Here is a 27,657-nt window from a genome sequence, read left to right as displayed (position 1 = left end):
CGTCGCCATGATTGTCAAACGCGACAAAAGCTTTGGCCTTGCTCCACACATGCATGCACTGGCTATCCCGATGGTCGATGCCGGCTAGCCTAGCGTTGCTTTGCGGTCCACAGTCCGCCTGAAAAGAGAGAGACAACATGAACAGCTGAGAAACCTTAACCCTTGAAGCGATCTGCGCAGCAGCACAGTTGCCCTAACCCTAGAGACGATCCGAGCCCAAGGCATTACAGCAGCTCAGAAACCCTATCTAAGAGACAGGCTATCTGCTCTACAGCTGACCCCACGGACGATCTGCAGTGAAACTTTAACCCTAGAGGCGATCTGCACATCACAACAGAAGGAGGTCTGCAGGCTTGAAACCCTAGCGATCCGCTTCTTCACCACAGAGATCTGCCATCCATGGAGAGCCTTATTCTGAAGACACCTCGAGCTCCCCTGGCCTCTCCCTTCGCTCTTTCTCACCGCCTTCGCTTACCTGGATCCAGCAGCGTCTCATCTTCAGCCCAGCCTTCTCTGCCATCTTGCTCCCCCCGTGCCGCTGCGAGCTTTGAGAGCCTGTCGTCTTCCTCCTTTAACGCACAGAATAGCGGCCTGTCTTCATTCTTTTCGACGCAGCAGAAGCCACGGTTTCTTTCAGCTGGTAAACCAAGACAGGTTTCTGCATCAGCTGCTGCAGAGAGAGCTCCTGTCTCGAGCAAACCATGGCAAGGAGCAAAACCCTTGCCTTTCGCCCTATCAGTAGCAGTAGGCATCATTGTGAGGTTCTTTGTTCCAAAGCCAGCGGCTGTTTCCACTCAGGCATGGCAATTACTGGCCATTTTCCTCTCGACGATCACAGGGTTAGTTCTCAGTCCCTTGCCTGTGGGGGCCTGGGCCTTTCTCGGGCTCACAACCTCCATTGTTTCAGGCACCTTGCCATTCGCGGTGGCCTTCAGTGCCATGACCAACGAGGTCATCTGGCTCATCGTCATATCGTTCTTCTTCGCTCGAGGGTTTGTGAAGACGGGCCTTGGTGATCGCATTGCCACTTACTTTGTCAAATTGCTGGGCAAAAGCACCCTGGGGCTATCCTATGGCCTGACTATCAGCGAGGCTCTCATTGCCCCTGCCATGCCAAGTACCACTGCTCGGGCAGGTGGAGTGTTCTTACCAATCATACAGTCACTGTCATTGTCCGCTGGTAGCAAGCCTCACGATCCTTCATCCAAAAAGCTCGGTTCCTACCTTATTCAAACCCAATTTCAGGTTCTGCTTTCCATTCCTTTGCCGTTGCAACTCTTTGTGCACATAATTTGAGCTTGTTGCCACGATTTGTGATGTCATCAATGCAGTGTTCTTGCCTACATATCTGAGCTTGTCACCATTTATGGATGCATGCCACTTGTGCAGATTTCATGCTTACTCCTTCAGCTTTCTGACACACTTCATGAATGCATGTCATTGATGTAGTTTGTTTTCACGCTTGCCACCATACTTCATCATGCAGCACATGTTTTGTCACTTATTCAAATATTCATGTCATGAAACTTGAGCTCGTTACCTCACATGCATACACGGATATAATGAGTGCAGGCATATGTTTTCACATGTCTATTTTATATTTGCATAAAGCTGGACTTGTTGCCTGCTGTCTAAGCAGACTGATGTTTTTTAAATTTCAACACACTTTCTTACTTATCTTACTGCCACAATGCCATCACTTTTTGAAGTAATTATGGCTCTATGTTTTATTGTTAGTTGATCAGGTTTGCAATGTCTTTAGACAAGGAATTGATCATGATTTGGTTCTAGAATAGGCTCCAATTGATTCTAAGATGAGTGGAAATTATGGAGGCCTTGTATTGTCGGTATGGAGTTGAACATTTTCACAGTTTGAATTGAAGTAGCGACCAGCATCCAAAAATGTTGGACCGAATTCTTGCACATGCTCGCCCCGTTTAAGGCCACTGATTATAAACAAGAAAGGTAGGATAATGGAAAATAGTATGGGACAAGGTCCGACAATCAAATCCCCAAATATTTTAAAGTAGGACTAGTTTCCAAACTCCTCCACCAATGTTGTCCCAAGTGCCTAGGTGTCTCTTGGATAGCCCTTACATGGCTATTCTAGTCAAGCTGCTTCATGCGTCCCTCGATCCTGAAACTTCGCGAGGAACTGACGCGCATTGACACCTTGTTAAGCTTCTTCAGAATGGGAAAAGGTCCGAAATTTTGAAACAATAACTTTGGGCATCGCTTGTCCATCTATTTGAACCTTTGTTTCATGATCCTGAGAAAAACGCAAATACCCTTTTGAAAATTTCGCATTCCTTTTGTCCTTGTTGTCCTGCTGAGAATAGACCTTTTGTGCTTTGGCCGACCTGTCTTTCACAGACTCCAAAATCTCTTGGTAAGTCTCCGTCACGCGGTGAGCATTGGGTGTTGAAGACGATGTCCTAGTCAATATAGATTGGAACGTCCGTCCAAATGCTGCCTCATATGGAGTCCTACAAATAGTTGAAGAAAAAGAGTCATTCAGAACAGCTTGAACCAAAGACAAAAAGTGTTCCCACTTACCTTGCTAATCATGGACATAGCACTTTAGCACGTTGATTGCCAATTGATTTTAAATCTCTGTTTGGCTGTCCGTCTGTGGGTGAAATGCACTAAAAAAATTCAACTTAGTACAAAAAATATCAAACAATGGCCTCCAAAAATGACTGGTAAACTTGGCATCGCGATCTCATACAATGGTCCTAGGTATGCCACCTATTGGGTATCAATGGCAGATAAACAATTTTGTAACATCTTCGGCAATCACATTAGCCCTTCAAGGAATAAGCATAATGAACTTGCTAAAACGATCAAAACTGTTAAACACTGTGTGTTACGCTTATGTGGACTGGGAGGCATATTTGCCACAAAATCCATAGAGATATTTTGATAGGGCCATGGGGAATTGGCATTTCACCTTTTGACAAATAGGACAATATTGCACATAGGTGAATATGCCGTGCTTCATTCTGGGTTAGTAGAATTGCCTCTCAGTTTTCTTCAACGTTGAGTTAATGCCCCTATAGTCACTAGTGATGGCGTTATGGATAGCATGGAGAATCATTATCCTAAATTACTTCAAGACATAAAGTCGACTTATGTAGAAAAGCCAACCATTGCGTATCAAGAAATTATATGGTCCTATGGCGTCCAATGCATGTTGCCATTGAGTACTGAATTCATAAGGATCTATGTACTTGTGCTTCATTTCTTGCACCAACAAGCTCCATCCATGTGGATTAGATGTAGGACATTTTTCCTTTCTTGCTTAATGCATCGGCCATGGGGTTGGCCTTTCGTGGAAGATAATCATGCCACCGAATTGCTTGAAAATCTAGCTCCAGTGGTGTTGCCGGTCACTCCATTGCGTTGTAATGGAAGGGCAATTGTAACACAGAAATCTTAACTATCTTAAACCGTGATTAAACACATAAATATGACAGAGAAAGAGAGAAGATAGACAGTTCTGCACAGTACACCACACGCCAGAAGATGGGCTGACCCCCCCTCCCCTTATGGTTAGATTACCAAAAAGGTGTCTGCTTCAGATACAACCTTGGGGGTGCCTAAGGTTTCTCCACTGGCATGCACGTGAATCTACCAATACAAGATGAAAACACAATAAAACATATGTCAAATTCAAGGCTCGTGAACCGAACAAGGGAGCTCTACCGGCTACAAGCACATGTAGGACAACTATGGACAACCCAGAACATTCCCACATCAGCCTGGGATAGCCCTGTATGCTTGTTTCCAACCCTATAGAGCCGAAGGAAGAAGTCGACCAGCTCAAAGAGGGACCAGCAGTCGACCACCCCTCAAATACACCTAGATGAAGTCAGCCAACAGATATGAGTGCCTTGGAGAAGTCGACTTGAAGAGATGGGGCTCCAAAACAGGTCGGCCAGTAGATAGGATGCATGGAAGCAGGCGATGAGCCCTTGTATGCTCCTAGAAAGCATCCAACCATCCACTCTCTGCCTGTAATAGAGCTCTCTGCCAAAAATAGCAACTCGTGCGCTTTTTTGGTCCAAAAAGGGGGGCGCCTACAAGCAAAAGGCCCATATGATGTCCAATGCCTGATACTTTGGCCGCCATGTGTATTAAAATAGTCCTGCCCAATGTGTACAGCTTATAACTTGTCCGGTCACTTATAAGTGAATGTGGACTTGCACAAATAATTATTAGCATGTGAAAACATAAAGCTGTAAATTGAGTTTCAAGAGCACTTACCACCTGTAAAACACATGTAGACCAGTTGTCAAACCAAAACAAGTGTGCTCACACGTCCTTAGGGTGCCGAGACGTCCCTGGCCCCATGGACAACACAAGTAATAATCTTAGGCATTGTCTAGGCAAACAAAACAAATCATCCAAAAATAAAATTAAAGACATGCACAGACATGAATGCAACTGAACTGGAAGAAACACCCATTTGCCCAATTGTATCAACTAGGTAAAATGTTCAGGGATCCAGTTTCGGAACCTTCCCAAAACATAAATACAAAGTGAACATCAAGATAGTGTAACATGCGGAAGCTTCGGGGGAGATCGGTAACTTCAATGCTCAGAAAAACAGAACACTTGTCGCGACGGAATTAACGCACAAAATTGAATATAGATGTGCAGAGAAAAAAAATTAAAATTATATATATATATATATATATATATATATAGAGAGAGAGAGAGAGAGAGAGAGAGAGAGAGAGAGAGAGAGAGGGAGAGGACACAATATTGGGTCCCGAATAGCCTTTGTAGGGCCCCCACCATGAATGGTGTATTTGCTTTATTAGAATGATGCAAATCTGAAAATAAATACAGAAAACTTGACCTTTCTTGGCTGAGATAACTCAGCCCTTGACCTCCAATTCTTCACCCCTTCTGCGTTAGCTTATCCTTGACTGTCATGGCCCTTTGATGAGCTTTAGCTCTTGGTGAAATATGAGATGAAGGAACTGAAAAGAGGCATGGGTATTTATACCCCTCTAGACAACCAGTCAGCTGGTTTTCCAGCAGTCGGCTGTCTAAAATATTGCCCACGACTGACTAAATTCAGTATAAATCACATTAAATGTTGTGCATGCTTTCCCTTCTTGGTTGGGCATTAGGCGCATGGTCACATGAAGGCTGGGCACTGAATACTTGCTGTTTTGGAGGCTGGGCAGCCTGTATGGGCTGCCCCATACTTGCCATACAGCCATCATAAGGCTGGATAACCTGTCGGCTACCCTTGGCATGCCCCTAGGGCTCAGCCCTCCATGGCCTACCCATGGCTGGTGGGTACAGCCAGGGCCTTATTTATTGCTGTTGTACGTACTGGTACAGATTTGGTACAACTTTGTACAAGTTTTGGCATGGCTGTACATTGATTTGAGTGAGGAAAAGGCTCATTTTCAGTTACTGTACTTGCCGGTATAGATTTGGTACATCATTGGTGAGCACTTAGTACTGTTGTACAGTATTTTGGAAGGGGAACAAAGCACATCTAAGGTGCTGTCCTAAATCTGCAGCAACCAGATTTTGGTGATTTTATCACATTCAGTGGGAGTAGAGTTGCATTCGTGCTTCCGCAGTGGGAGATAAACTTTGGGAGAACAACTGTGAGCACTTTGTGTACTTTTGGTGCAGTGTTTGCACATCTTGCAGGGAGTCAGGCATTGACTGTGACAGGTTGCATATTGCTATGGCAACCACAGGTGAGAGCTCTTCATTGCTTCACATCAAGAAGCTTGAAGGCTCACATAATTATGACATTTGGCAAACCCAGTGCTATAATGTGTTGCTCCAGAAGAAGAAGCACAAGCCCATCAAAGAAAGGGGTGTAATGTCCGCTTCTCTTACTGCTGAAGAGTGGGAAGATATGGATGAGCTGGCAAGATCTACTATCATGTTGTCTGTGTGAGACTCTTTACTTTTCAGCATTCGTAAAGAGAAGACAGCTTGGGGAATGTGGCAAAGATTGCAGGACTTGTATGCCTAGCAAAGTGCCTCAAGCAAAGTGTATTGGTTGAAGAAACTCATAGGTCTTCAAATAAAGGAAGGGGCGTCTATGACAGCCCATCTAAATGAGTTTAATGGTGTTGTCAGCCAGGTAATCAATCAAAAGTTGGCAATGGACGATGAGTTCAAAGCCACCTTTCTCTTATGCACTTTGCCAGAGAGTTGGGACACATTCAGGACAAACACTAGCAATTCAAATGCTATGCTGTCATATGCAGATGTGGAAGGTGCTCTTCTTCAAGAGGAGATGAACAGGAAGAACAACTCTGTTGGAAAGTCCAATGCAATGAATGCACGTGGGAGATCCCAGCAAAGGGGTAAAAGCCAAGAACGGGGAAGGAGCAAGTCCCGCTTCAAAAGGACTTGGAATGCCATTATTGTGGCAAGAAGAGACATATCAAAAAGCAATGCTACAAATGGAAGAATGATCAAAAGGAAAAGGGCAAAGGAAAAGACAAAGACAAAGATGAAGCCAAAGATGCAAAGCCAAAGGGCAAAAGTGGAGTCAAGATTGAAGAAGTCAATGTGTCACATGCAGGTGACAGTGAGGATGAAGTCCTATTCACGTCTTCACTTGATGCCCATTCACTCCTTGCAGGAGATGGTCATGGTATGCACTCATGGATCATTGATTCAGGTGCCTCCTTTCATGTCACAGGTTGCAGAGACTTGTTTGTCAGGTATACTGCTGGCAATGAAGGAGTAGTTTATTTGGGTGACAACCATGCATGCAAGATTCTTGGCAGAGGTGATGTGAGGCTTGTGTTTTCAGATGGCTCACAGCTTATGCTCCATGATGTCAGGCATGTGCCTGAGATCAAGAAGAACCTTCTTTCTACTGGACAGCTTGATGATGCTGATAATGTTACCACATTTGGTCGTGGAAAGTGGAAGATTAGTAAGGGCTCACTGGTTGTTGCCAGAGGCTCTAAGGTGGACACTCTTTACTTCATGCATGCTCGTGTTTGTCACCATGCTAATGTAAATGCAACCGAGCTGCCGGAAATCTCTATGTGGCATAGCTGGTTGGGACACATGAGTGTCAAAGGAATGGAGCAATTGTCTCGTTTTGGTTACTTGCCTTCTCTAAAGTTCTCAAGTTTTCAGTTTTGTGAGCATTGTATATACGGCAGGCAACTCCAGTGCCCCCGCAAGAAAGCTCTTGGACAGAAAGATGCTCAGTTAGAGCTTGTGCATACAGATGTATGTGAGATGCCTCAGCTTTCTTTGGGAGGGGCAAAATATATTGTCTTTTATTGATGATGCCACACGCAAGGTGTGGGTTTATCCTCTTCGTTTGAAGAGTGATACATTCTCAGTGTTTGAGAAGTTTGTTGCTCATGTTTAGAATCAAACTGGTAAAACACTGAAGGCTTTGCGTTCCGACAATGGTGGAGAGTATATGTCCAAACAGTTTCAGGACTTTTGTGATGCTAAAGGCATCAAGAGGGAGCTCTCTACTTCTTATGATCCTCCACAAAACGGGACAGCAGAGAGGATGAACAGGACCATTCATGAAAAGGTCCGTTCTATGTTGTCACATGTTGCGTTACCTCATGGTTTTTGGGCTGAAGCTGTTATGACAGCCGTTCATCTTATAAACAAGTCACCTAACACGAGGCTTGGTGGGAAAGTGCCAGAGGAAGTATGGACAGGGAAGCCTCCGTCCTACAAGCACTTGAGAGTGTTTGGTTGTGTTGCGTACGTGCACATACGCAGGGAAATACGCACCAAACTTGATCCTAAGTCTTACAAATGTATATTCCTAGGATATAGTGACAGAGGTGAAATGGGGTATAGACTTTGGGATCCAGTGAATAGAAAGATTATACGCCACAATGATGTCATTTTTGATGAAACATGCATGTATAAGGAGCCTGCAAGGCAACAGGAGCTTGGCAGAGTCATCTTTGATGATGATGGACATCGTGGACAACAACCAAGGGCTGTAAATCAGCCATTACAGCAGCAAAACCAGCCCTTAAATGGTGCTGAAAATGGTCCAAATGGATAGCCAGAGATGGCAGAAGATATCCCTATGGATATCCCACAGTTAGAGGAGATACCGGGCATGATTTTTCAACCTTATGGCATGGAACAGGAGCCACCAATAGGTGATATGCAGGCTGGACAGCAACCTGCAAATGATGGTCATTGGGTACGGAGGTCCACAAGACCCTCCAGAGCCCCTGACAGGTTTGTTCCAGGGGTTGACTACTTGATGCTCACTGACTGTGGGGAGCCCTCATGTTATAAGGAGGCTTTACAGAGGGCAGACAAGGCTCTTTGGGAGCGTGCTATGAAGTCAGAGATGGATTCTCTGCACAAAAATGGAACATGGAAGTTGGTGCATTTGCCTACAGGCAAGAAGGTTTTGCCATGCAAGTGGGTTTACAGGCTCAAAGTTGCGCCAGATGCAAAGCCAAGATACAAAGCCAGGTTAGTGGCTAAGGGCTTCAAGGAGGAATATGGTGTGGACTTTGAGATCTTCTCTCTAGTGGTCAAAATGACCACACTTAGAGCTGTACTAGCTTTGGTTGCTCATGATGATCTGGATTTGATTCAGATGGATGTGAAGACTGCTTTTCTTCACGGTGATCTCCATGAGGAGATATATATGCAACAACCAGAGGGTTATGCAGTGAATGGAAAGGAGAAGCTTGTATGCAAGCTGAAAAAGAGTCTTTATGGGCTCAAACAGGCACCAAGGGAATGGTATCATAAATTTGATACATTCATGAAATCCCAAGATTTCAGGAGAAGTGACATAGATCATTGCTTATACACCAAGAAAGCTTTGGATGGCAGTCTATTGATCCTCATCTTGTATGTTGATGATATGTTGATTGCCGGGAAATCTCGTAAAGAGATGGATGCCTTGAAGAAGAGGCTGCATCAGACCTTTGATATGAAGGATTTGGGTGATGCAAATCACATTTTGGGTATGCGGATACTTCGGGACAGAAATCAGCATGTGTTGTATTTGTCTCAGAAGGAATACATTGGCAAAGTTTTGCAGAGGTTCAATATGGAAGGGGGGAAGAAGACTAGTACTCCTTTGCCTCCATATGTGAAACTCAGTGCTATGGACAGCCCACAATCGGATAGTGACAGGGCTGATATGGCCAAGATTCCGTATGCTTCAGCTTGTGGCAGTCTCATGTATGCCATGGTTGCTACCAGGCCGGACATTGCATTTGCAGTGGGAGTGGTTTCTAGATACATACTAGAGGCCGAACTCAACCTATGAGACAAATCAATGTACAACTGTCAATGTCTTCTGGATGTCCAGAAAAAAAAAGGACAAAATGAACATGAAATAAACTATGAAAGTACTAAGCTAGTGGGGGGGTGTGATGGATGGAGCACTACTGCTAGAGGCTCAGTATGCAACCTATATGCGTAGGGTATACAAGAATGCAATGCAGATCTGTCTAGCTCTGTCAAATCCCCACCGGATCTCCTCGTGATCGCTTCTGGTACGAGACTCGAATCCTGCAAACAAACAAACAAACAACAAGGGGGTGCAGGCCTGACTCCCCTCCCAACCATGACAGCCGTGGGCAAGCCCACTGTCACCAATTGGCCGACCATTTGGTCCATCTCCTGTTTTGTGTCTGGTTCACTTGAGGCCAGGCCGGTGTCTCATGTGAAGAGGCCAGTATTTTTGCTTAACATGGATGGGAGCCAGACTGGTGCCACCGGTGTGTTAGTAGGATGGTGTCGTATGGACCGGAGCCAGACTGGTGCCACCCGTGTATGACCTGGACTGTGTTCTATCCATGGGATTGTCACGCCATGGAAGAGCCAGTATTTGTGCTGTGTCTTGCCTATGGGACTGTCACTCCATAGGGAGGCTCGTGCCTGGAACTGTGTTTTACCTATGGGACTGTCACTCCATAGGAAGACTAGGATTTATGTTTTACGTCGTGCCATTTTTGTGCCCGACAGATATTTTGTACTTGTTCCATGAACGGGAGATATGTCCATGATACTATTTGCACATGCACTCATGTTTTGCATGTTTGAAACTGTTTTTGCATGACTTGTATTCTTGTGTTTGCTTGCTTGACATGTCACTCATTGAGCGGGGACAACTACGAGTGAGTCGTGAAGTTTGCTCTGTCTTCTGACGAGTTTTGTTGTGTGTGAATAGGTGATAAGTGTATTGCACTTGTTGGTTTAATAGTTTTATTTCTAACCTTTAATGTTATAAGGTTGTAAGTTCACATTCATTTAAAAAGTGGGCACCCACTTGTGGGCCAAGGTGGGGAGGGAAACCCCACACTTAACCCCTTAAGTGTGTGGGGGTGGGTGCATGGCCACCTACCCACACCACACCATGAAGCTGGCCGCTCCCATGCAAACGTGGGGAGCCGGCTAGCTGTGATCTTTTAACTCCCCTTCAACATCTACAAAAAAAGCGACCACCCTTCTGCTCACACACACATGATCGTGCGCCTCCATCTCCTCAGGCTGCTCCTACACCCATACAGGCGACTGTACCCCCTTTACAGGCGGCTGCCTGCTCTGCATAGCGGCTGCTCCATCTCCTTCAGCAGGTGGCTGTACCTATTTTCCATCGGCGGCTGCTCCTCCATGCCTCTTCCTCTGCAGGCTGCAGCGAGGCGGTTTCAGCATCACAGCAGGCGGCTGTAGCTTCTGTACGTGGCTGCGTTTATTTTCCAGCTCTGCACTCTCCTTCTACAGGCTGCGTGGGGCTGCCCTCTACACTGCAGGTGGTGCAGGCTGCAGCCAGGCGGCTGTGCACTGCAGCCAGGCGGCTGCTGTACCTTCAGTTGGCGGCTGCGTTGGTTCTCCAGCAGGCTGCCCTCTCCTCTGCAGGCGGCCATAGCAGGCGGCTGTGCTTCTGCAGCCAGGCGGTTCCACCATCTCCTTAGGCTGTGCCACCTCCCTTTTCCTCTCCAGCAGGCGGCTGCCTTCTCTGCATAGCGGCTGCTCCATCTCCTGCAGTAGGCGGCTGTACCTATTTTCCATTGGCGGCTACGCTTCCTCCTCCTCCACAGCAGGCGGCTGTGTCCTGCTCAGCAGTTGGCTGTGCTCCTCTGCAGGCGGTTACACCTTCCCTCCATAGGCGGCTACAGGTGGCTTTGCACCTCCTAGGTGGCTACACCTTCTACACAGGCAGCTCCTCCTCCTCCTCCTCGACAGGCTGCTGCGCCCTGGTGTCCACCTCTAGTAGATGCACACAGATACCTTGGGTATTTGTCTTCCAATTGCGAGCTACAAGTAAGTGAATTCAGATTTAAGTGAAGAACTTTGTTGTAAATCTGATAAAGGATTCTCTCTACCGCTAACACCCGTTCGGTACTGCGTTCGGTACTGGGTAGTCCAAGCTTTGGAGGACCACGGTCCAAAGGTGCCGAGATCGGAGAGCCAGGCGTTAGTACGGGAGCGCTTGTTTGTGCGTGGTCCTGGAACACCAGTGGGGCGCTCTTCGTGGATTCCAATGAAGGCATAGGACTGTAGAGACTGGACCACTTAAGTGGTCGCTCTCCTTCGAACATCTACTTCGAGCCTCTTGTTTGGTACTGTATTCATTTGTACATGGACATCACCTGGTTCATTGAACCCATGGAGCATCGTATTTGTTAAATACTCCCAATAATATATCATATATTGAGGGGGGGATCGGCCCGTTCTGGCCCCAATGCTGGTGTCCATCTATTTCATTTCAATTTGCAGTTGTCATTAAGTTGTCCATTTCAAATTGTGATATTAAGTTGTGCTATTACGCGTGTGGGTGTCCAACGGAGCCACTTGACGGGATCGGTTTTATTGGTATCAGAGCACGGTTGTTTCCCTCTTCCTAGTGGGGAAAGGAACCTGTGTATTGGACACCCCGCTTCTAGCACACTTAACACAATGGACAGCCAAGGCCACCCTTTGGAAGTGCCTAATTCAAGGGGCCAATCAAGTGCCTCGCGTGGTTTTGATGCTTTACGAGGAAGGCACAAGCCCCTTGAAAGGGTAAATGATAGTGATTCAAAGGGACAACTGTCTCGAGGAAAGACAATCATGCAAGAAGAAGAGCCTGATGCAATGAGGGCTGAATTGGAGCATATGAGAAAGCTTTTGCAGGCACAAGAGCAAGAGCTAAAATTTTTGCTTGAAGATCCCCATGTGCAAAGTGCCATTGAAGCAAGGAAAGTCGATGCAATGGTAGATGTGACTTTTGAGTCCATGGCACGGGAAGTGGGCAAGAAGCCAAGGGAGTTGGCACTTTCTTACCTCCTCCGCAAAGGCGATATCAAAGAGGGGGAAGATGGAGAGCTGAAATTCAGAAATCCACCTCGCTTGAAGCATGGAGATCCCGCATCTCAAAGGTTGAGGTCATTTATGCAAAAGGAAGAGGGGACAGTCACCTCTCGTCATGCATCTTCTCCACAAGGCACAAAGCCTGACAGGTATATGTATGCTAGTGCTCATGGAGGGCATGATGGTTACATGCATTCAAGACATGTATCCCATGGTAGGGGTGACAGGTCTGCCACTAGAAGAGCTTTGCCTTCTGAGTTGTCTCATGGAGAGACATTGCCTTATGCGGGAAAGTCACATGCATTTGATTCACAAGTTCGTGGAGCACATGCCACCGTGCTTCATGAAACTTCCAAGATGGCCCATGAAGCCCATGCCGATAGGGCTGCCCCGTTGGATAAGGGGAAAAGAAGCATGGAGAGCATGATGCTTCCAAAGTGTTAGCATTTGTGGCACAGTTTGACATTGCTTTTAGCGATGAGGACTTCACTGAGAAGTCTAAAGTACGCCATGCTAGCATGTTTTTGAAAGGGACCGCTGCTCATTGGTGGATCACTGAAAAGATCACCAAAGATCCCATTTGCACTTGGAAGGAGTTTAAGGACAGATTCTATGCTCAGTTCTTGCCACCAAATGCGGAGCAAACTCGCACTCAAAAGTGGGATAGACTTGAGCAAAGAGATAATGAAAGTGTGCAACAATATGTCAACAAGTTTTGGAAAGTGTTGTTGGAGGTAACTCCTTTTATGCAAATCACTAAGGATGAAAGAAAGAGGAAGTTTCGCTCCGGATTGCAACCAGCTTATCATTCGGGCATTGAATTACACCCGAAAAATACTTTGCAACAGCTTACAGCTTCTGCTCTTGCTACGGAGCAATTGGTGCTGAAAATTAAGCAAGATCAAGGCGGTTCAAAGAGGAAAGACAAGGCTGTCCCAAATCTGCAAAAAGGTGGACAGCCACCTAAAAAGAACTTCCGGGAGATCCACAAGGGAGGTAAAGCTGAAAATACCTCATCTAAAGATCAAGGCCCAAAGAAGAACAAATTTGGCTTGACCCCGGAGCAAAGAGAGCAATATGCCAAGGAGGGAAAATGTTTTTCTTGTGGCAGCAAAGAGCATATGTTTCGACAATGCCCTGACCGCAAACCTAAGCACGAGGACAAGCAGACCAAGGCTAATGTACATGCAGTTTCCGATGTGCAGGGAAACACAAATCATGATGCAAAAGAGCGGATGGTATGCAAGGCTTGGGGTCAAATCAAGGATCAGCCCGCCTTATTCATGTTTGATGACTGTGCAACCGATAACTTCATCTCTATACAAACGGTAGCTGCCTTGGGTATTGAGGTTGAAAACATGGAACCTCAGATTGAAGCCGAAGCTGCTTTTGTTGGTAAAGAGGTGCAGGTTACCCCATTGATAGGGAAGTTACGCATACATATCCAGGGCTACCTTGATAATGAACATTTCTTAGTTGCACCATTAAATGGATGTGATGTATTGTTGGGCAAGCCATGGCATCATAGGCTTGAGCCCCGCAAAGAGTACAAGACCAACATGATTTCTTTTATGCATAAAGGCCGCATGCATTTTATTGATGCTGGCAAAGAAGGGGATTCCATCCCACTTGTATCTCACATCCAAATTAATAAAGCAATGAAAAAGAGTCTTTTTGCGTACTTGGTTTTTGTTCGTGATAGCATTGAACCAAGTCATCAAAATGTGGATGCTATGACTTATGATAGGTTGAATTTTCTTCATGCATTCAACGACTGTTTTGCTGATGCATTGCTAGGTGAATTACCTCCCCAAAGTCCCGAGGATCATTGCATAGATCTTGTGCCAGGTAGTTCTCCACCTAACAAACCTGCATACTGTGTGAGTGCCGCACAACAAGAAGAGATCATGAAGCAGGTAAATGAGCTTTTAGAGAGGTTTGGTTCAGCCTAGTTCCTCACCTTATTGCTCTCCTGTACTTCTTGTTCAAAAGAAAGACGGCTCATTCCGCATGTGTGTGGACTATAGAGCTTTAAACAAGCTTACCATCAAGAACAGATTCCCAATTCCGCGAATTGATGACATTTTGGATAAACTTGATGGTTCGGCTTGTTTCAGCCGTCTTGATTTGAAGAGTGGTTATCACCAAATATGAGATGTCCATAAAACTGCATTCAGGACAGCCTTTGGATTATATGAATTTTTGGTAATGCCTTTTGGTCTCACCAATGCTCCTGCCATGTTTAATCGTATGGTGGATAGGATATTCCGACCCCATCGCAAATTCACAGGAGTATTCTTTGATGATATCTTGGTTTTCTCCAAGAATGAGCAGGAACACAGAACTCATTTGGTCACAGTGTTCGAAGAGTTGCGGAAGCATAAACTTTTCATTAATGCCACGAAAAGTGAGTTCTTCCTTTCAGAGATACATAATCTGGGTCACATTGTATCCAAGGATGGAGTAACAATGGATCCTGCAAAGATAGAGACCATTCGGAATTGGCCAGAATTGCAAAACGTACATCAAGTACGTAGTTTTCTGGGATTATGTTCATATTATAGGCGTTTCATAAGGCATTTTGCTATGATAGCCACCCCTCTACATGATCTCACAAAGAAGAAAACCACTTTCAAATGGAGTTCAAAAGAATAGGATGCTTTCTTGCAACTCAAGCATGCTATCATATGTGGACCCGTATTGATTGTTCCTGACTTGCAAAGATCATTCGTAGTAGAATGTGATGCCTGTGGCGATTGTATAGGAGCTGTCCTAAATCAAGAAGGGCATGCAGTTGCATACGAGAGCTGTCGTTTGCATGATTCTGAGCTTCGTATGGATATCTATGAGAAAGAGCTCTTGGCTATAATTCATGCCTTAAAGATATGGAAACATTATCTTCTTGGGGCTGAATTTGTAGTCAAGACAGATCATCAAGGCTTGAGATACTTTCTATCTCAAACAAAGCTTTCGGAGAAGCAGATGAGAATGGCAAACTTTCTTTCCATGTTTCATTTTCAGATTGTGCATACTCCAGGAAAGATCAACGAGGGTTATCTTATGAAGGATAACTGCCTATGTGTCGTGAAGGATTTGCGTCCAAAGGTTATGGAGGAATGTCACGCTCCATCTTATGCTGGTCATAGAGGTATCATGCCCACTACACGCATGATTGAGAGAGAATTTCTTTTGGCCAAGCATGCGTAAAGACATTGAGGCTTATGTACGTGCATGTATTACTTGCCAAAAGGTGAAATTTGACAGGCAAAAACCTCCAGGTTTGCTTCAGCCATTGCTTATTCCCTCGCAACCTTGGGAAAGTATTACTATGGATTTTATTATGGACTTACCTAGATCCCAACATGGGAATGATGCTATTTGGACCATTGTGGACAGGTTTAGCAAGCAAGCTCATTTCTTGCTCGTCAAGAAAACCATTAAAGTTGATCATATGGTAAAGCTTTTTCTTGCTAATATTTTCAAGCATCATGGTATGCCTAAATCCATTGTTGGGGATAGAGATCCTAGGACTACGAGTCTCTTTTGGAGGGCTTTATTTGATAACCTGGGTACTAAACTTGAGTTTTCATCAGCTTATCATCCCCAAACGGATGGCCAAAGTGAAGCTGCAAATTCAGCCGTGTTGGATTTGTTGAAGTGTTATGTGGCAGATCAAAAGACTGCATGGGAAAAGTATCTTCCACTTGTTGAATTTGCCTACAATTATACGATCCATGCCTCCACGGGAAAGGCTCCGTTTGAGATTATTTATGGCAGAGTGGTATTGCCGTACAATTGATGCAAAGTGGGTAAACTAGGATTATTTTATTGATTACCCACAGTTGTTGCAAGCATATCTTGAGGCTTTTCAGTTGAGGACAACTCTTAAGAAGCCCGGGGGGATGTCACCACAATTGGCCGACCATTTGGTCCATCTCCAGTTCTGTGTCTGGTTCACTTGAGGCCAGGCCGGTGTCTCATGTGAAGAGGCTAGTATTTTTGCTTAACATGGACGGGAGCCAGACTGGTGCCACCCGTGTATGACCTGGACTGTGTTCTATCCATGGGATTGTCACGCCATGGAAGAGCTAGCATTTGTGCCGTGTCTTGCCTATGGGACTGTCACTCCATAGGGAGGCTCGTGCTTGGAACTGTGTTTTACCTATGGGACTGTCACTCCATAGGAAGACCAGGATTTATGTTTTACGTCGTGCCATTTTTGTGCCCGACAGATATTTTGTACTTGTTCCATGAACGGGAGATATGTCCATGATACACATGCACTCATGTTTTGCATGTTTGAAACTGTTTTTGCATGACTTGTATTCTTGTGTTTGCTTGCTTGACGTGTGACTTACTGAGCGGGGATGCCTGCCAGTGAGTCGTGAAGTTTGCTCTGTCTTCTGACGAGTCTTGTTGCGTGTGAACAGGTGGTAAGTGTATTGCACTTGTTGGTCTAATAGTTTTATTTCTAACCGTTAATGTTATAAGGTTGTAAGTTCACATTCATTTAAAAAGTGGGCACCCACTTGTGGGCCAAGGTGGGGAGGGAAACCCCACACTTAACCCCTTAAGTGTGTGGGGGTGGGTGCATGGCCACCTACCTACACCACACCATGAAGCTGGCCGTGCCCATGCAAACGTGGGGAGCCGGCTAGCTGTGATCTTTTAACTCCCCTTCAACATCTACAAAAAAAGCGACCACCCTTCTGCTCACACACACATGATCGTGTGCCTCCATCTCCTCAGGCTGCTCCTACACCCATACAGGCGACTGTACCCCCTTTACAGGCGGCTGCCTGCTCTGCATAGCGGCTGCTCCATCTCCTCCAGCAGGCAGCAGGCGGCTGTACCTATTTTCCATCGGCGGCTGCTCCTCCACGCCTCTTCCTCTACAGGCTGCAGCGAGGCGGTTTCAGCATCACAGCAGGCGGCTGTAGCTTCTGTACGTGGCTGCGTTTATTTTCCAGCTCTACACTCTCCTTCTACAGGCTGCGTGGGGCTGCCCTCTACACTGCAGGTGGTGCAGGCTGCAGCTAGGCGGCTGTGCACTGCAGCCAGGCGGCTGCTGTACCTTCAGTTGGCGGCTGCGTTGGTTCTCCAGCAGGCTGCCCTCTCCTCTGCAGGTGGCCATAGCAGGCGGCTGTGCTTCTGCAGCTAGGCGATTCCACCATCTCCTCAGGCTGCGCCACCTCCCTTTTCCTCTCGAGCAGGCGGCTGCCTACTCTGCATAGCGGCTGCTCCATCTCCTCCAGCAGGCGGCTGTACCTATTTTCCATTGGCGGCTACGCTTCCTCCTCCTCCACAGCAGGCGGCTGTGTCCTGCTCAGCTATTGGCTGTGCTCCTCTGCAGGCGGTTACACCTTCCCTCCATAGGCGGCTACAGGTGGCTTTGCACCTCCTAGGTGGCTACACCTTCTACACAGGCAGCTCCTCCTCCTCCTCGACAGGCTGCTGCGCCCTGGTGTCCACTTCTAGTAGATGCACACAGACACCTCGGGTATTTGTCTTCCAGTTGCGAGCTACAAGTAAGTGAATTAGATTTAAGTAAAGAACTTTGTTGTAAATCTGATAAAGGATTCTGTCTACCGCCGCTAACACCCGTTCAGTGCTGGGTAGTCCAAGCTTTTGGAGAACCACGGTCAAAAGGCGTTTTTGAACACATACCTTTCTTCGACCTCATCTTCTCTACCTACCGACTTGCTCGTTCATGAGGCATGCTTTGATACCACTGTCAAGTCCCCACCGGATCTCCTCGTGATCGCTCTTGGTACGAGACTCGAATCCCGCAAACAAACAAACAAACAACAAGGGGCCGCAAACAAACAAACAAACAACAAGGGGGTGCAGGCCTGACTCACCTCCCAACCATGACAGCCATGGGCAAGTCCACAGTCTTGGCTATCCCCACCGAGCCACGAGCTGAGCTAACTAGGTTGACGTACCGACCAATCTCCTTCTCGTGACGTCCCATACCGCCACGAAGCTACCCTCGCGGGCCTCGAGATTGCTGCCGGCCTCGGCTCCGTAAAGCAGGTGCACGTCTGCACTAGATCCAGGCTCCAAGACCATAGAGCTCTCACAAATCTCGTGAGACTCTATATGACTAATGACTAACCTTGGCCACCCTTTTATAGGCTCTTGGCTGGTCATCGGGTGTCCACACTTGGGTGTCTGCCCGTCCATACTTGGGTGCCCGCCCGTTAGTCTATCCCTAACTCAGCTCGCCAATCAGCCTGCCTAGCTCCAAGCTTCCCCAAACCTCGAAGCTAGTCTTGTGTGCGTGTAGCACACGGTAGATACACACTGTGCACATGACAAGCTCCAACCAGTACCATAATGGGGGTGTTATATGTGATACATAGGCGATGGCGAGGCAAAAATACCTCGGAGCATGATCTCCGGGTGTGAGTGTAAGTGTAAGTGAGCCGCTTTTGGATAGTGCTGATGTCGAGCCCGTATTTGTGTGATCTCCCTCTGATGTAGTCTGGGAGTCTGGTAGCCTGGTGCTCTCGGTCTTCGTCTGGCTCGGAGGTCCGTAGCGCGCTGAAGTGTAACCCCCTCTTGTGTCAGGGTAGGCATTGGGATAGATCTATGGAAGAAATCAGTGAGCTGGAGCTGTCGCCCACCTCTCCTTGTGGTATGAGTCCGTAGCAATGTCTCTCTGTGGCGCTGTGTCTCTAGCAAGAACTGGCCAAATCTGAGCTGGTCTGCGGACTCCATGATCTGGCGGAGTGAGGGATGTCCACTGCAGATGGTGGTGTATCTCTCTCTAATGACACTACGTAGGTTCGAATCCTGTCTCTCCCAATAGGTTAGGTCTGAAAAAGATTTACGCTTTCACTGTTAATGGATAGGGAGAAGAGGACACAATATCCCGAATACCCTCTGTAGGGCCCCCACCACGAATGGTGTATTTGCTTAGAATGATGCAAATCTGAAAATAAATACAGAAAACTTGACCTTTCTTTTCTGAGATAACTTTGCCCTTGACCTGCAATCCTTCACCCCTTCTGCGTTAGCTTATCCTTGATTGTCCTGGCTCTTTGATCAGCTTTAGCTCTTGGTGAAATATGAGATGAAGGAACTAAAAAGAGGCATGGGTATTTATACCCCTCTAGACAACCAGTTGGCTGTCTAAAATATTCCCCACGACTGACTAAATTTAGTATAAATCACATTAAATGTTGTGCATGCTTTCCCTTCTTGGCTGGGCATTAGGCGCATGGTCACCCACATGCTTGCAAAGTTTCGTCACCACCATTAGAGCATGTTTGGGTTAGTAATTAGCGCCTAGTGTGGATTTTTTAAGTCTCTTGGTGCTTAAGAGGCCATGGAAAATCCTGCTCTTCCCCTCACCATCGTACCCAAACATGCTCGGATGGGGATCAAACTTTGCAAGCATGAGGGAGAGACCACCCCCACATGCTTGCAAAGTTTGGTCTCCATCAGAGCATGTTTGGGTTAGCAATTAGCGCACAGTACGAATTTTTCAAGTCTCTTGTGGGGACCAAATTTTCTGTGCATACTGCTGTTTTTCAGATTCAGTATGTTGTTTTTTCATCATAGGAACCCGTGATGATAGCGATTGTGGTCTAGAAAGAAGAGGAAAGATGTTTTTGAACTGTGTAAACAGTTTCAGGTGAGAGAAAACAGAAAAAAAAAAAGCATGTTCGTTTGCTTTTGGCTGCACGAAAGAGAAAGAGAGAGAGAGCGAGAGAAGCGACGGCTAGTCGTGTACTGCTGGCCGAGTACTATTGTACGAGGCGCACGCATGCAGTAGGCCAGGCCTACGTAGGCAATCGACCAAGCCTACGTAGGCAAGCGCCCAGGCCAGGCCTACGCAGGCAGGCGCCCAGGTCAGGTCTACGCAGGTGCCTAGGCCTACGTAGGCAGGCGCGCCTAGGCCAGGCCGGCAGGCGCCCAGGCCTACATAGGCAAGCTGGCGTAGACAGCCACACCAACCTCCATACAGGCGGTGCCGGCAGTACATGAGGCAACAGCAGCAAGGTGGGCGACTGCAAGATCACGCTGGCAGTCGGCGGCGCTAATCCAGGAGGGAAGGAGAAAAAAAAAGCATTTGGCGCTTTTGTTTTTTTAGATTAAACTTTTTTTTTAAAGGTTTAAAGGCCCCTCCAAGGTTTAAAGGTGTCTGTTTTTTTTAAAAGAAAACAGAATATATATATATATAATTTTTTATTTTAAACACAAAAGCAAAAGCTTAAGTAGCTTTTGGGGATAGTTATATAAACCCCTTAAGTGGACTTCTTGCCACACATCTCTCAAGTTTTCAAGCTATCAAGTTCCCTTGCACTTTTATTGTGCAAAGATCGAATTTTCTCTCCACTTGTCCTCTTCACGATGTCGACCCAAGAATCGGAGTTGAAGCCCCTTGTCGAACGCGAAGGCTTGCCGCTACGGAAGATACCGATGCCGATCTTTTTGACGATTATGTATCAAAATCAGATTTCCAAGAGTTCAAAGTAGCTATCGAAGCTTCTTCCTCGGAACGTTAGGCACAAATTGCCGCCCAGATGCAAGCCTTGCAGAACTCCATCTCTCTCTTGACCACTACCCCCTCTACTCTTTCGGGTATGGATACCTTGGCCTCTGCTATTACTCCGGAACCGTTCGGAGGCGAGCAAAAGCAGCGTACCAAGGAGATCGTGGACACTTGGCTACATAAGTGGCAGGTCCATTTTCAGTTTCATCCATATGATGATGGAAAAAAGATCCAGTTAGCAGTAGGTTTACATAAACTTCTCCATAAACTTTGTTAACTACAAACTTGTGCAGAAATTGAGTCTTGATACGACACCCAGCGATCATACCTATGAGGTACGCCTACCTGCGGAAAGGCAAGTATGGGATCGAACGGTGGAGATGCTTCCAATCCAGATTCAGGACTACAAATATACTCTGGAATGCTATGTTATGCACCTAGAAAATGTAGACTTGTTATTAGGGATTGAGTGGTTTAAGACTCTTCAAGTCCAGATAGATTAGTCTAGTCATATTTTTTCTTTTCAGCATAAGGACATCCAGTATTGATTCCACTTTCTTCCTTTCTCATCCCTTCCATGGATGTAAATGAATTAAGTGTGTTTGAAAGCAAAGAATTACAGAAGATACTTGATTCGTTTCAAGATGTATTTCCTAAGAAACTGCCATCGGGTTTACCACCTGAACGAGCCGTAGATCATCATATATTGACTTGATCCCTGGTGCTCATCCTGTCAATATTCCACCTTACAAAATGAGCCAAGCTGAGCAAGATGAGTTGGCTAAACAACTCGAAGATTATTTGAGCATGGGCCAAATCCGTCCAAGTAAATCACCTTGGGGTGCACCTGTGTTGCTTAGGAGAAAGAAGTACAACACCTAGAGAATGTGTATAGATTACAAGAGATTGAACAAGCTGACAATTAAGAACCGTTATCCTCTCCCTAGATCAGATGATCTGATTGACCGGTTAGCAAGAGCGAAATATTTCACGAAGATAGATTTACGTACTGGCTATCACCAGATACGTATTCATGAAAGGCATGTCGAAAGAACCGCCTTTCGGACTAGGTATGGCCATTACGAGTTTCTCGTATTACCTTTTGGGTTAACCAATGCTCCAGCCACTTTCCAGTAACAACTGATGAACGATCTTTTTCGTGACCATTTGGGGAAATTTGTGGTGGTGTTCCTGGATGATATTTTGATATATAGTCGTACTCTTGAGGATCATGTTAGACACCTCACGATTGTCTTATCTATTTTAAGACAGAATCGACTATATGCTAAGTTAAGTAAATGTGAGTTCTTTATGACAGACATCATTTACTTGGGACACAAGAACACTAGAGATGGATTGAGCATTGACTGTGACCAAGTTCAGAAGGTTCTGGACTGGCCTATACCGCAAACAGTGAAACAACTTCGTTCTTTTCTCGGTTTTGTTGTTTTTCTTCGGAAATCTGTGTGGAAGTACTCTCAGCTCACACTACCGATGACCGACTTATTGAAAGGTCGTGGACGTAAGTCAAATCAACCTATCACTTGGAATAACGATTTGGATATGGCCTTCAAACTTTTGAAAGATAAAGTCAAGGAAGCACCTATCTTAGCATTACCCGATCCTAGTCGGCCTTATGTTCTTGAAACTGATGCCAGTGACTATGCCATCGGGACTGCTCTATTTCAAGATGGTAGACCGGTTGCTTTTGAAAGTAAAAAGCTACACGACACTCAATCTCGTTGGCCAACCCTTGAGAAGGAGCTTTATGCTGTGATTCATGCTCTGAAGGTTTGGAGACATTATTTATATGGCTCCAAGTTTGTGGTATTGACTGATCATCAGTCAATCAAGTATGTGCGTGATGCGGATAATTTGAGAGGAAGGAAAGCTCGTTGAACTGAGTTAATGTAAGATTTTGATTTTGAGATCCGTTATCGGAAAGGGTCCATGGATAGTGTTGCAGATACGCTTAGTCGTATTAGAGAGGTGAATACTTTGTCGTTCACCGAGATTTCTACTGACTTATTTCAATCAATGAGAGGGCTTTGCAGGACTGATAGTTATTTTGGTCCATTTTGGCAGAAGATCCAGGACGGGAGCTCATTGATTGACCAAGACTCAATGACTGAGCAGACTGCAGGAGGCCAATGGATGATTCGGAATGGTTTACTATTCCGTAATGACAAAATTTATGTACCACAGATCCCGAACATTAGGTCCAAGATTCTTAAGGAGTGTCACCACGCCCCTTCTACTGGACACCCTGGGGTACACAGGACACTATCGTTAGTGAAACACACTTTTTATTGGCCAAAGATGAAAGGATATGTAGAAGATTATATTCTCAAGTATCAAATTTGTCACGCAAATAAAGCTGAATGCTTTAGACATGCTGGGTTGTTGCATCCTTTGCAAATCCCAGGTAATAAATGGGAAAGTATTTCCATGGATTTTATTACCGGATTGCCAAGAACACATCAAGGCCACGATTCTATTTGGGTTGTGGTAGATCGCTTGACAAAAATGGCTAGATTTTTACCGACCCGGAAGACTATTACAGCTACGCAATTAGCACGGCAGTTTATCTTCCTATCTTAGAATTTGCATATAACAGTACTAAGCATACAAGTATAGGTTTTAGTCCTTTCATGCTTATGTATGGTTTTCAACCTAGATCACCTGTTACAGTAGGATTCTCAGGACTTCAACATGATGCAACACGTAATTTTTTGCAAGATATGCAAGAAATGTTACAAGTTGCGAAAGAATCTATTAGAAGTGCTCAAGACCAAGACAGGTTTTATTCTAATAGACATTGTTCACCCAGAGAGTTCTCTGAACAAACGATGGTATATTTGCGAGTTCCGAAAGATTCCGAGACTTTACGGACAGGTTGATCTCCGAAATTATCCCCTAGATACTGTGGACCATTTCATATTACACGAAGGATTGGTTCCGTTGCATATGAATTGGATTTGCCTTCTCATGTGAAAGTTCATCTTGTATTTCATGTCACTAGACTTAAGGAAGTACTGGGTGGAACAGACCAATTAGTTACTCTTCAAGGAATCATAGATGTCGAGGACATGACATTTATTCCGCACAAACCTAAAAAGATTCTTGGATTTCGTGAAAAAAGATTGCGTAATACGCTTATCACGGAATACAAGATCAAGTGGAAGGATCGTGTTGAGGAGGACGCTACATGGGAGACAATGACTACTCCTCAGAGAGATTACCCTGGCTTTTTAGTGAGCTCACGAGTGACCTCTTAGAGTAAGGGAAGTATGTCATGTGCACAGTGTGTATCTACCGTGTACTACACGCACACAAGACTAGCTTCGAGGTTTGGGAAAGCTTGGAGCTAGGCAGGCTGATTGGCGAGCTGAGTTAGGGATAGACTAACGGGCGGGCACCCAAGTATGGACAGACGGGTGCCCAAGTTTGGACGCCCGATGACCGGCCAAGAGCCTATAAAAGGGTGGCCAAGGTTAGTCATTAGTCATATAGAGTCTCGCGAGATTTGTGAGAGCTCTATGGTCTTGGAGCCTGGATCTAGTGCAGACGTGCACCTGCTTTACGTACCCGAGGCCAGCAACAATCTCGAGGCCCGTGAGGGTAGCTTCGTGGCGGTATGGGACGTCACGAGGAGGAGATTGGTCAGTACGTCAACCTAGTTAGCTCAGCTCGTGGCTCGGTGGGAACAACCAACACTATGGATGAAACCGATCCCGTCGAGTGGGAATAGACTCCGTTGGACACCCACACGCGTACTAGCACAACTTAATATCACAATTTGAAATGGACAACTTACTAACAACTGCAAATTGAAATGAAATAGATGGACACCAGCACTGGGGCCGGAACGGGCCGACTCCCCCCCTCAATATATGATATATTATTGGGAGTATCTAACAAATACAATGCTCCATGGGTTCAATGAACCAGATGATGTCCATGTACAAATGAATACAGTACCAAACAAGAGGCTCGAAGTAGATGTTCGAAGGAGAGCGACCACTTGAGTGGTCCAGTCTCTACAGTCCTGTGCCTTCACTGCAAGCATGCGGGGGGACCCACCCCCACATGCTTGCAAAGTTTGGTCACCATCGGAGGATGTTTGGGTTTGCCCAATCCTCTATCGAGTTCTTTATCTAGTGTTTTGTGGACATTGAGGACGTTTGAACTATGCAAGACTTGATGGTCTTGGATCTTTGGATTATATAGAAGTTATGAATTATATGACTCCACTTACAGCAGTTGAGGACAACTGTTTCGAAGAGAGCAGTGATGTCACCATTTTTGAAATTTACAGGATTTACAGTCATTTATGAGTATTTTACACACTTAGCAAGATTTATGGACTTTTCAAAAGTGTGGGTGCCCAAACAATGATGGCCAGTCCATGTATTATTGAGAGAACCATTATCATTGAAGCCAGTATGAGTTCCTCTGGTTATCCTCATTCTGATGGGCAAACCGAGAGGGTGAATTAGGTTCCAATCATCTCCTGCTAGCCAACCTTTCCCATTAACGCTGACAACATACTCCTGTCGTGCGTATGCGAGTTGGTTGAAGCCTTGGAACTCCCACGGCGGAGGTGCTGGGTTCAAATCTTACTCTGCACGGTTGGGGGTGTCATCGCATGGGGGTGGAAGGAGGGCCCACTTACGGGGGTGTGAAAATCTCTGTAACAAAAACATGGACAACTTAAGAAAGTGTTTATTGGCAAATTTGGAACCACTACAAACTAATGTGCTGGAGTGTGAACAGATAAATTCTTAAGATTATTTTGGAGTATATATGTTACTGGTTTGACTTAAAGCATTTAGGAACTTCTCATTTGTTTGTGAATTTGGACAGGCTGCAGGACATTCTAGTGCTCTGTTCTTAACTGCAGCAGCTCAGAATCTTCTATGCATTAAATTAGCAGAGAGCTTGGGAGTTGTTCTGTCAAGTCCTTGGGTTACATGGTTCAAAGCAGCAAGTGTTCCAGCTATTGTTTCTCTAATAGCGACTCCTCTTCTAATGTACAAGCTTTCACCACCAGAGGTGAAGGATACACCTGATGCACCTGCCATTGCAGCAAAGAAGTTGCAGGAAATGGGCCCTGTGACACGAAACGAATGGGTTATGATGGCAACAATGCTTCTTGCAGTCTCACTATGGGTATTTGGGTAATGTTCTTCGTGCAATCTTAGCAGATAGTGATTGTCGTCTTGTGCTATTTTGTTTGTATTTATACATAGACAGATGCAATTTGATTGCAGCGCAAACTTTGTGTGTAAGTAAGGAATGGTGTAGGTTGTTGCACCCACAAATTTGGCACCCTTTGTTACATCTGGTGGACTATAGCCTCCACTTCATCAATTTAGCTGTCATTCGAGAGCCTATATTTAAACATATTAGCCTTGATAAGACTGCTCTACATGGCCAGGGAAGTAACATTACAATGTGTCATGTTTCTACACTAGCTCCTTCAATTTCATATGGAAGACATTGTTATTCAATTTCAGTTTGCCAGTTGGTGTTTTTTCTGCAGGTTCTGTACTAGGCTGACCACTGTCTTTTGGTTTGTACAGAGACAAGTTAGGTATTTCAAGTGTTGTAACTGCCATGCTGGGGCTTTCTGTGTTATTGGTGCTGGGTGTCCTGGGCTGGGATGATTGCTTAAGTGAAAAGTCAGCGTGGGACACACTTGCCTGGTTTGCTGTTCTAGTAGGCATGGCAGGTCAGCTTACAAGTCTTGGGATTGTACAATGGATGTCAGACTCAGTTGGCAAGATGCTATTTTCGTTCTCCCTGAGCTGGCCAGCAGCCCTGGGCATTCTCCAAGTATCGTACTTTTTGATTCACTATCTCTTTGCCAGTCAGACTGGTCATGTTGGGGCACTTTATTCAGCATTCTTAGCCATGCATATTGCAGCTGGTGTGCCAGGTGTACTAGCAGCCCTGGCTTTGGCCTACAACACAAACCTTTTCGGAGCTCTTACTCACTACAGCAGCGGACAGGCTGCTGTTTATTATGGAGGTACATGGCATTGCTATGATATTGGATTTTGTGTTCTTTTTCTTGCTGATACGACAGTATATAGTAGCTATGTCATGGAGCAGATAAGTTGCTAAATATTCAATTTGATGTGTGCAGCTGGCTATGTGGAATTGCCTGAGATATTCAAAACGGGGTTCATTTGTGCATTATGCAGCTGCATTGTGTGGGTTGTTGTTGGCCTTGGCTGGTGGAAATTTTTAGGTTTATATTAACTGCACCCACTGGTAAGTTGTAACCGCTTTTGTGAAGGAAGGTCTAAGGAGTATGTAATATTTGCTCAGAGAGCAGTAGTGGGTAAAATCATTGTGAGGCTCAAAAAATATATGGAAGCCTAAAAGGAGTACCCCTCTTTTCTACCCTTACATTTTAAATTCTCTCTGTCTGTCTGTCTGTCTGTCTGTCTCTCTTAGCCGTGGCAGGCCCCTTTCTATAGAATCTTGTTATTGTAGTGTTGGATAATGAAGCATGATTCATGTGTCAAATATATATTTACGTGTCTTGTAACCTGCCTGCAGGATTAGATTGATTGGTATCCCGCGTGAAGATGATTGTCGTGCCATTTTTGACACTTAGGGTTTTTACAGCAGGTTTGTTTTGAAGGATTAGGGAGGAGTCGTATGAGCTTAGCATACCTCTGCTCACAGTAATTCCTTGATGCAAGTGCATAGAGGTTTAGTAACTGGAGCATGAATTGTTGGCACAAGCTGAAATGATTTACTGAAATAAAAAGAATTATTGGGATCATTACTAAAGCTGTAACTTATGGAAGCTAGAGGACATTTTTGAA

At 45.5% G+C, this 27,657-nt stretch overlaps 1 protein-coding gene across 1 annotated transcript in view; it reads left to right on the top strand.

The window, feature by feature from the left end:
- Positions 1 to 27,657, top strand: part of LOC147612911 (dicarboxylate transporter 2.1, chloroplastic-like) — a 27,815-nt gene extending 158 nt beyond the window's left edge. The window contains exons 1-5 of the mRNA XM_086782182.1: positions 1 to 1,245; positions 25,682 to 25,995; positions 26,401 to 26,849; positions 26,967 to 27,094; positions 27,386 to 27,657. The exon at positions 1 to 1,245 is cut by the window's left edge and continues 158 nt beyond it. Coding sequence (XP_086638308.1) covers positions 400 to 1,245; positions 25,682 to 25,995; positions 26,401 to 26,849; positions 26,967 to 27,082 — 1,725 coding nt within the window. The 5' untranslated portion in view covers positions 1 to 399 and the 3' untranslated portion in view covers positions 27,083 to 27,094; positions 27,386 to 27,657. The remainder of the gene's footprint in view (positions 1,246 to 25,681; positions 25,996 to 26,400; positions 26,850 to 26,966; positions 27,095 to 27,385) is intronic.

Source organism: Cibotium barometz, chromosome 44 (assembly GCF_041138505.1).
Source record: "Cibotium barometz isolate CiBa-2024 chromosome 44, ASM4113850v1, whole genome shotgun sequence".
In the NCBI taxonomy this organism is placed as follows: domain Eukaryota; kingdom Viridiplantae; phylum Streptophyta; class Polypodiopsida; order Cyatheales; family Cibotiaceae; genus Cibotium; species Cibotium barometz.
The sequence above is the reverse complement of the archived record's forward strand: the minus strand, read 5'-3'. Positions and strand labels throughout refer to the sequence as shown.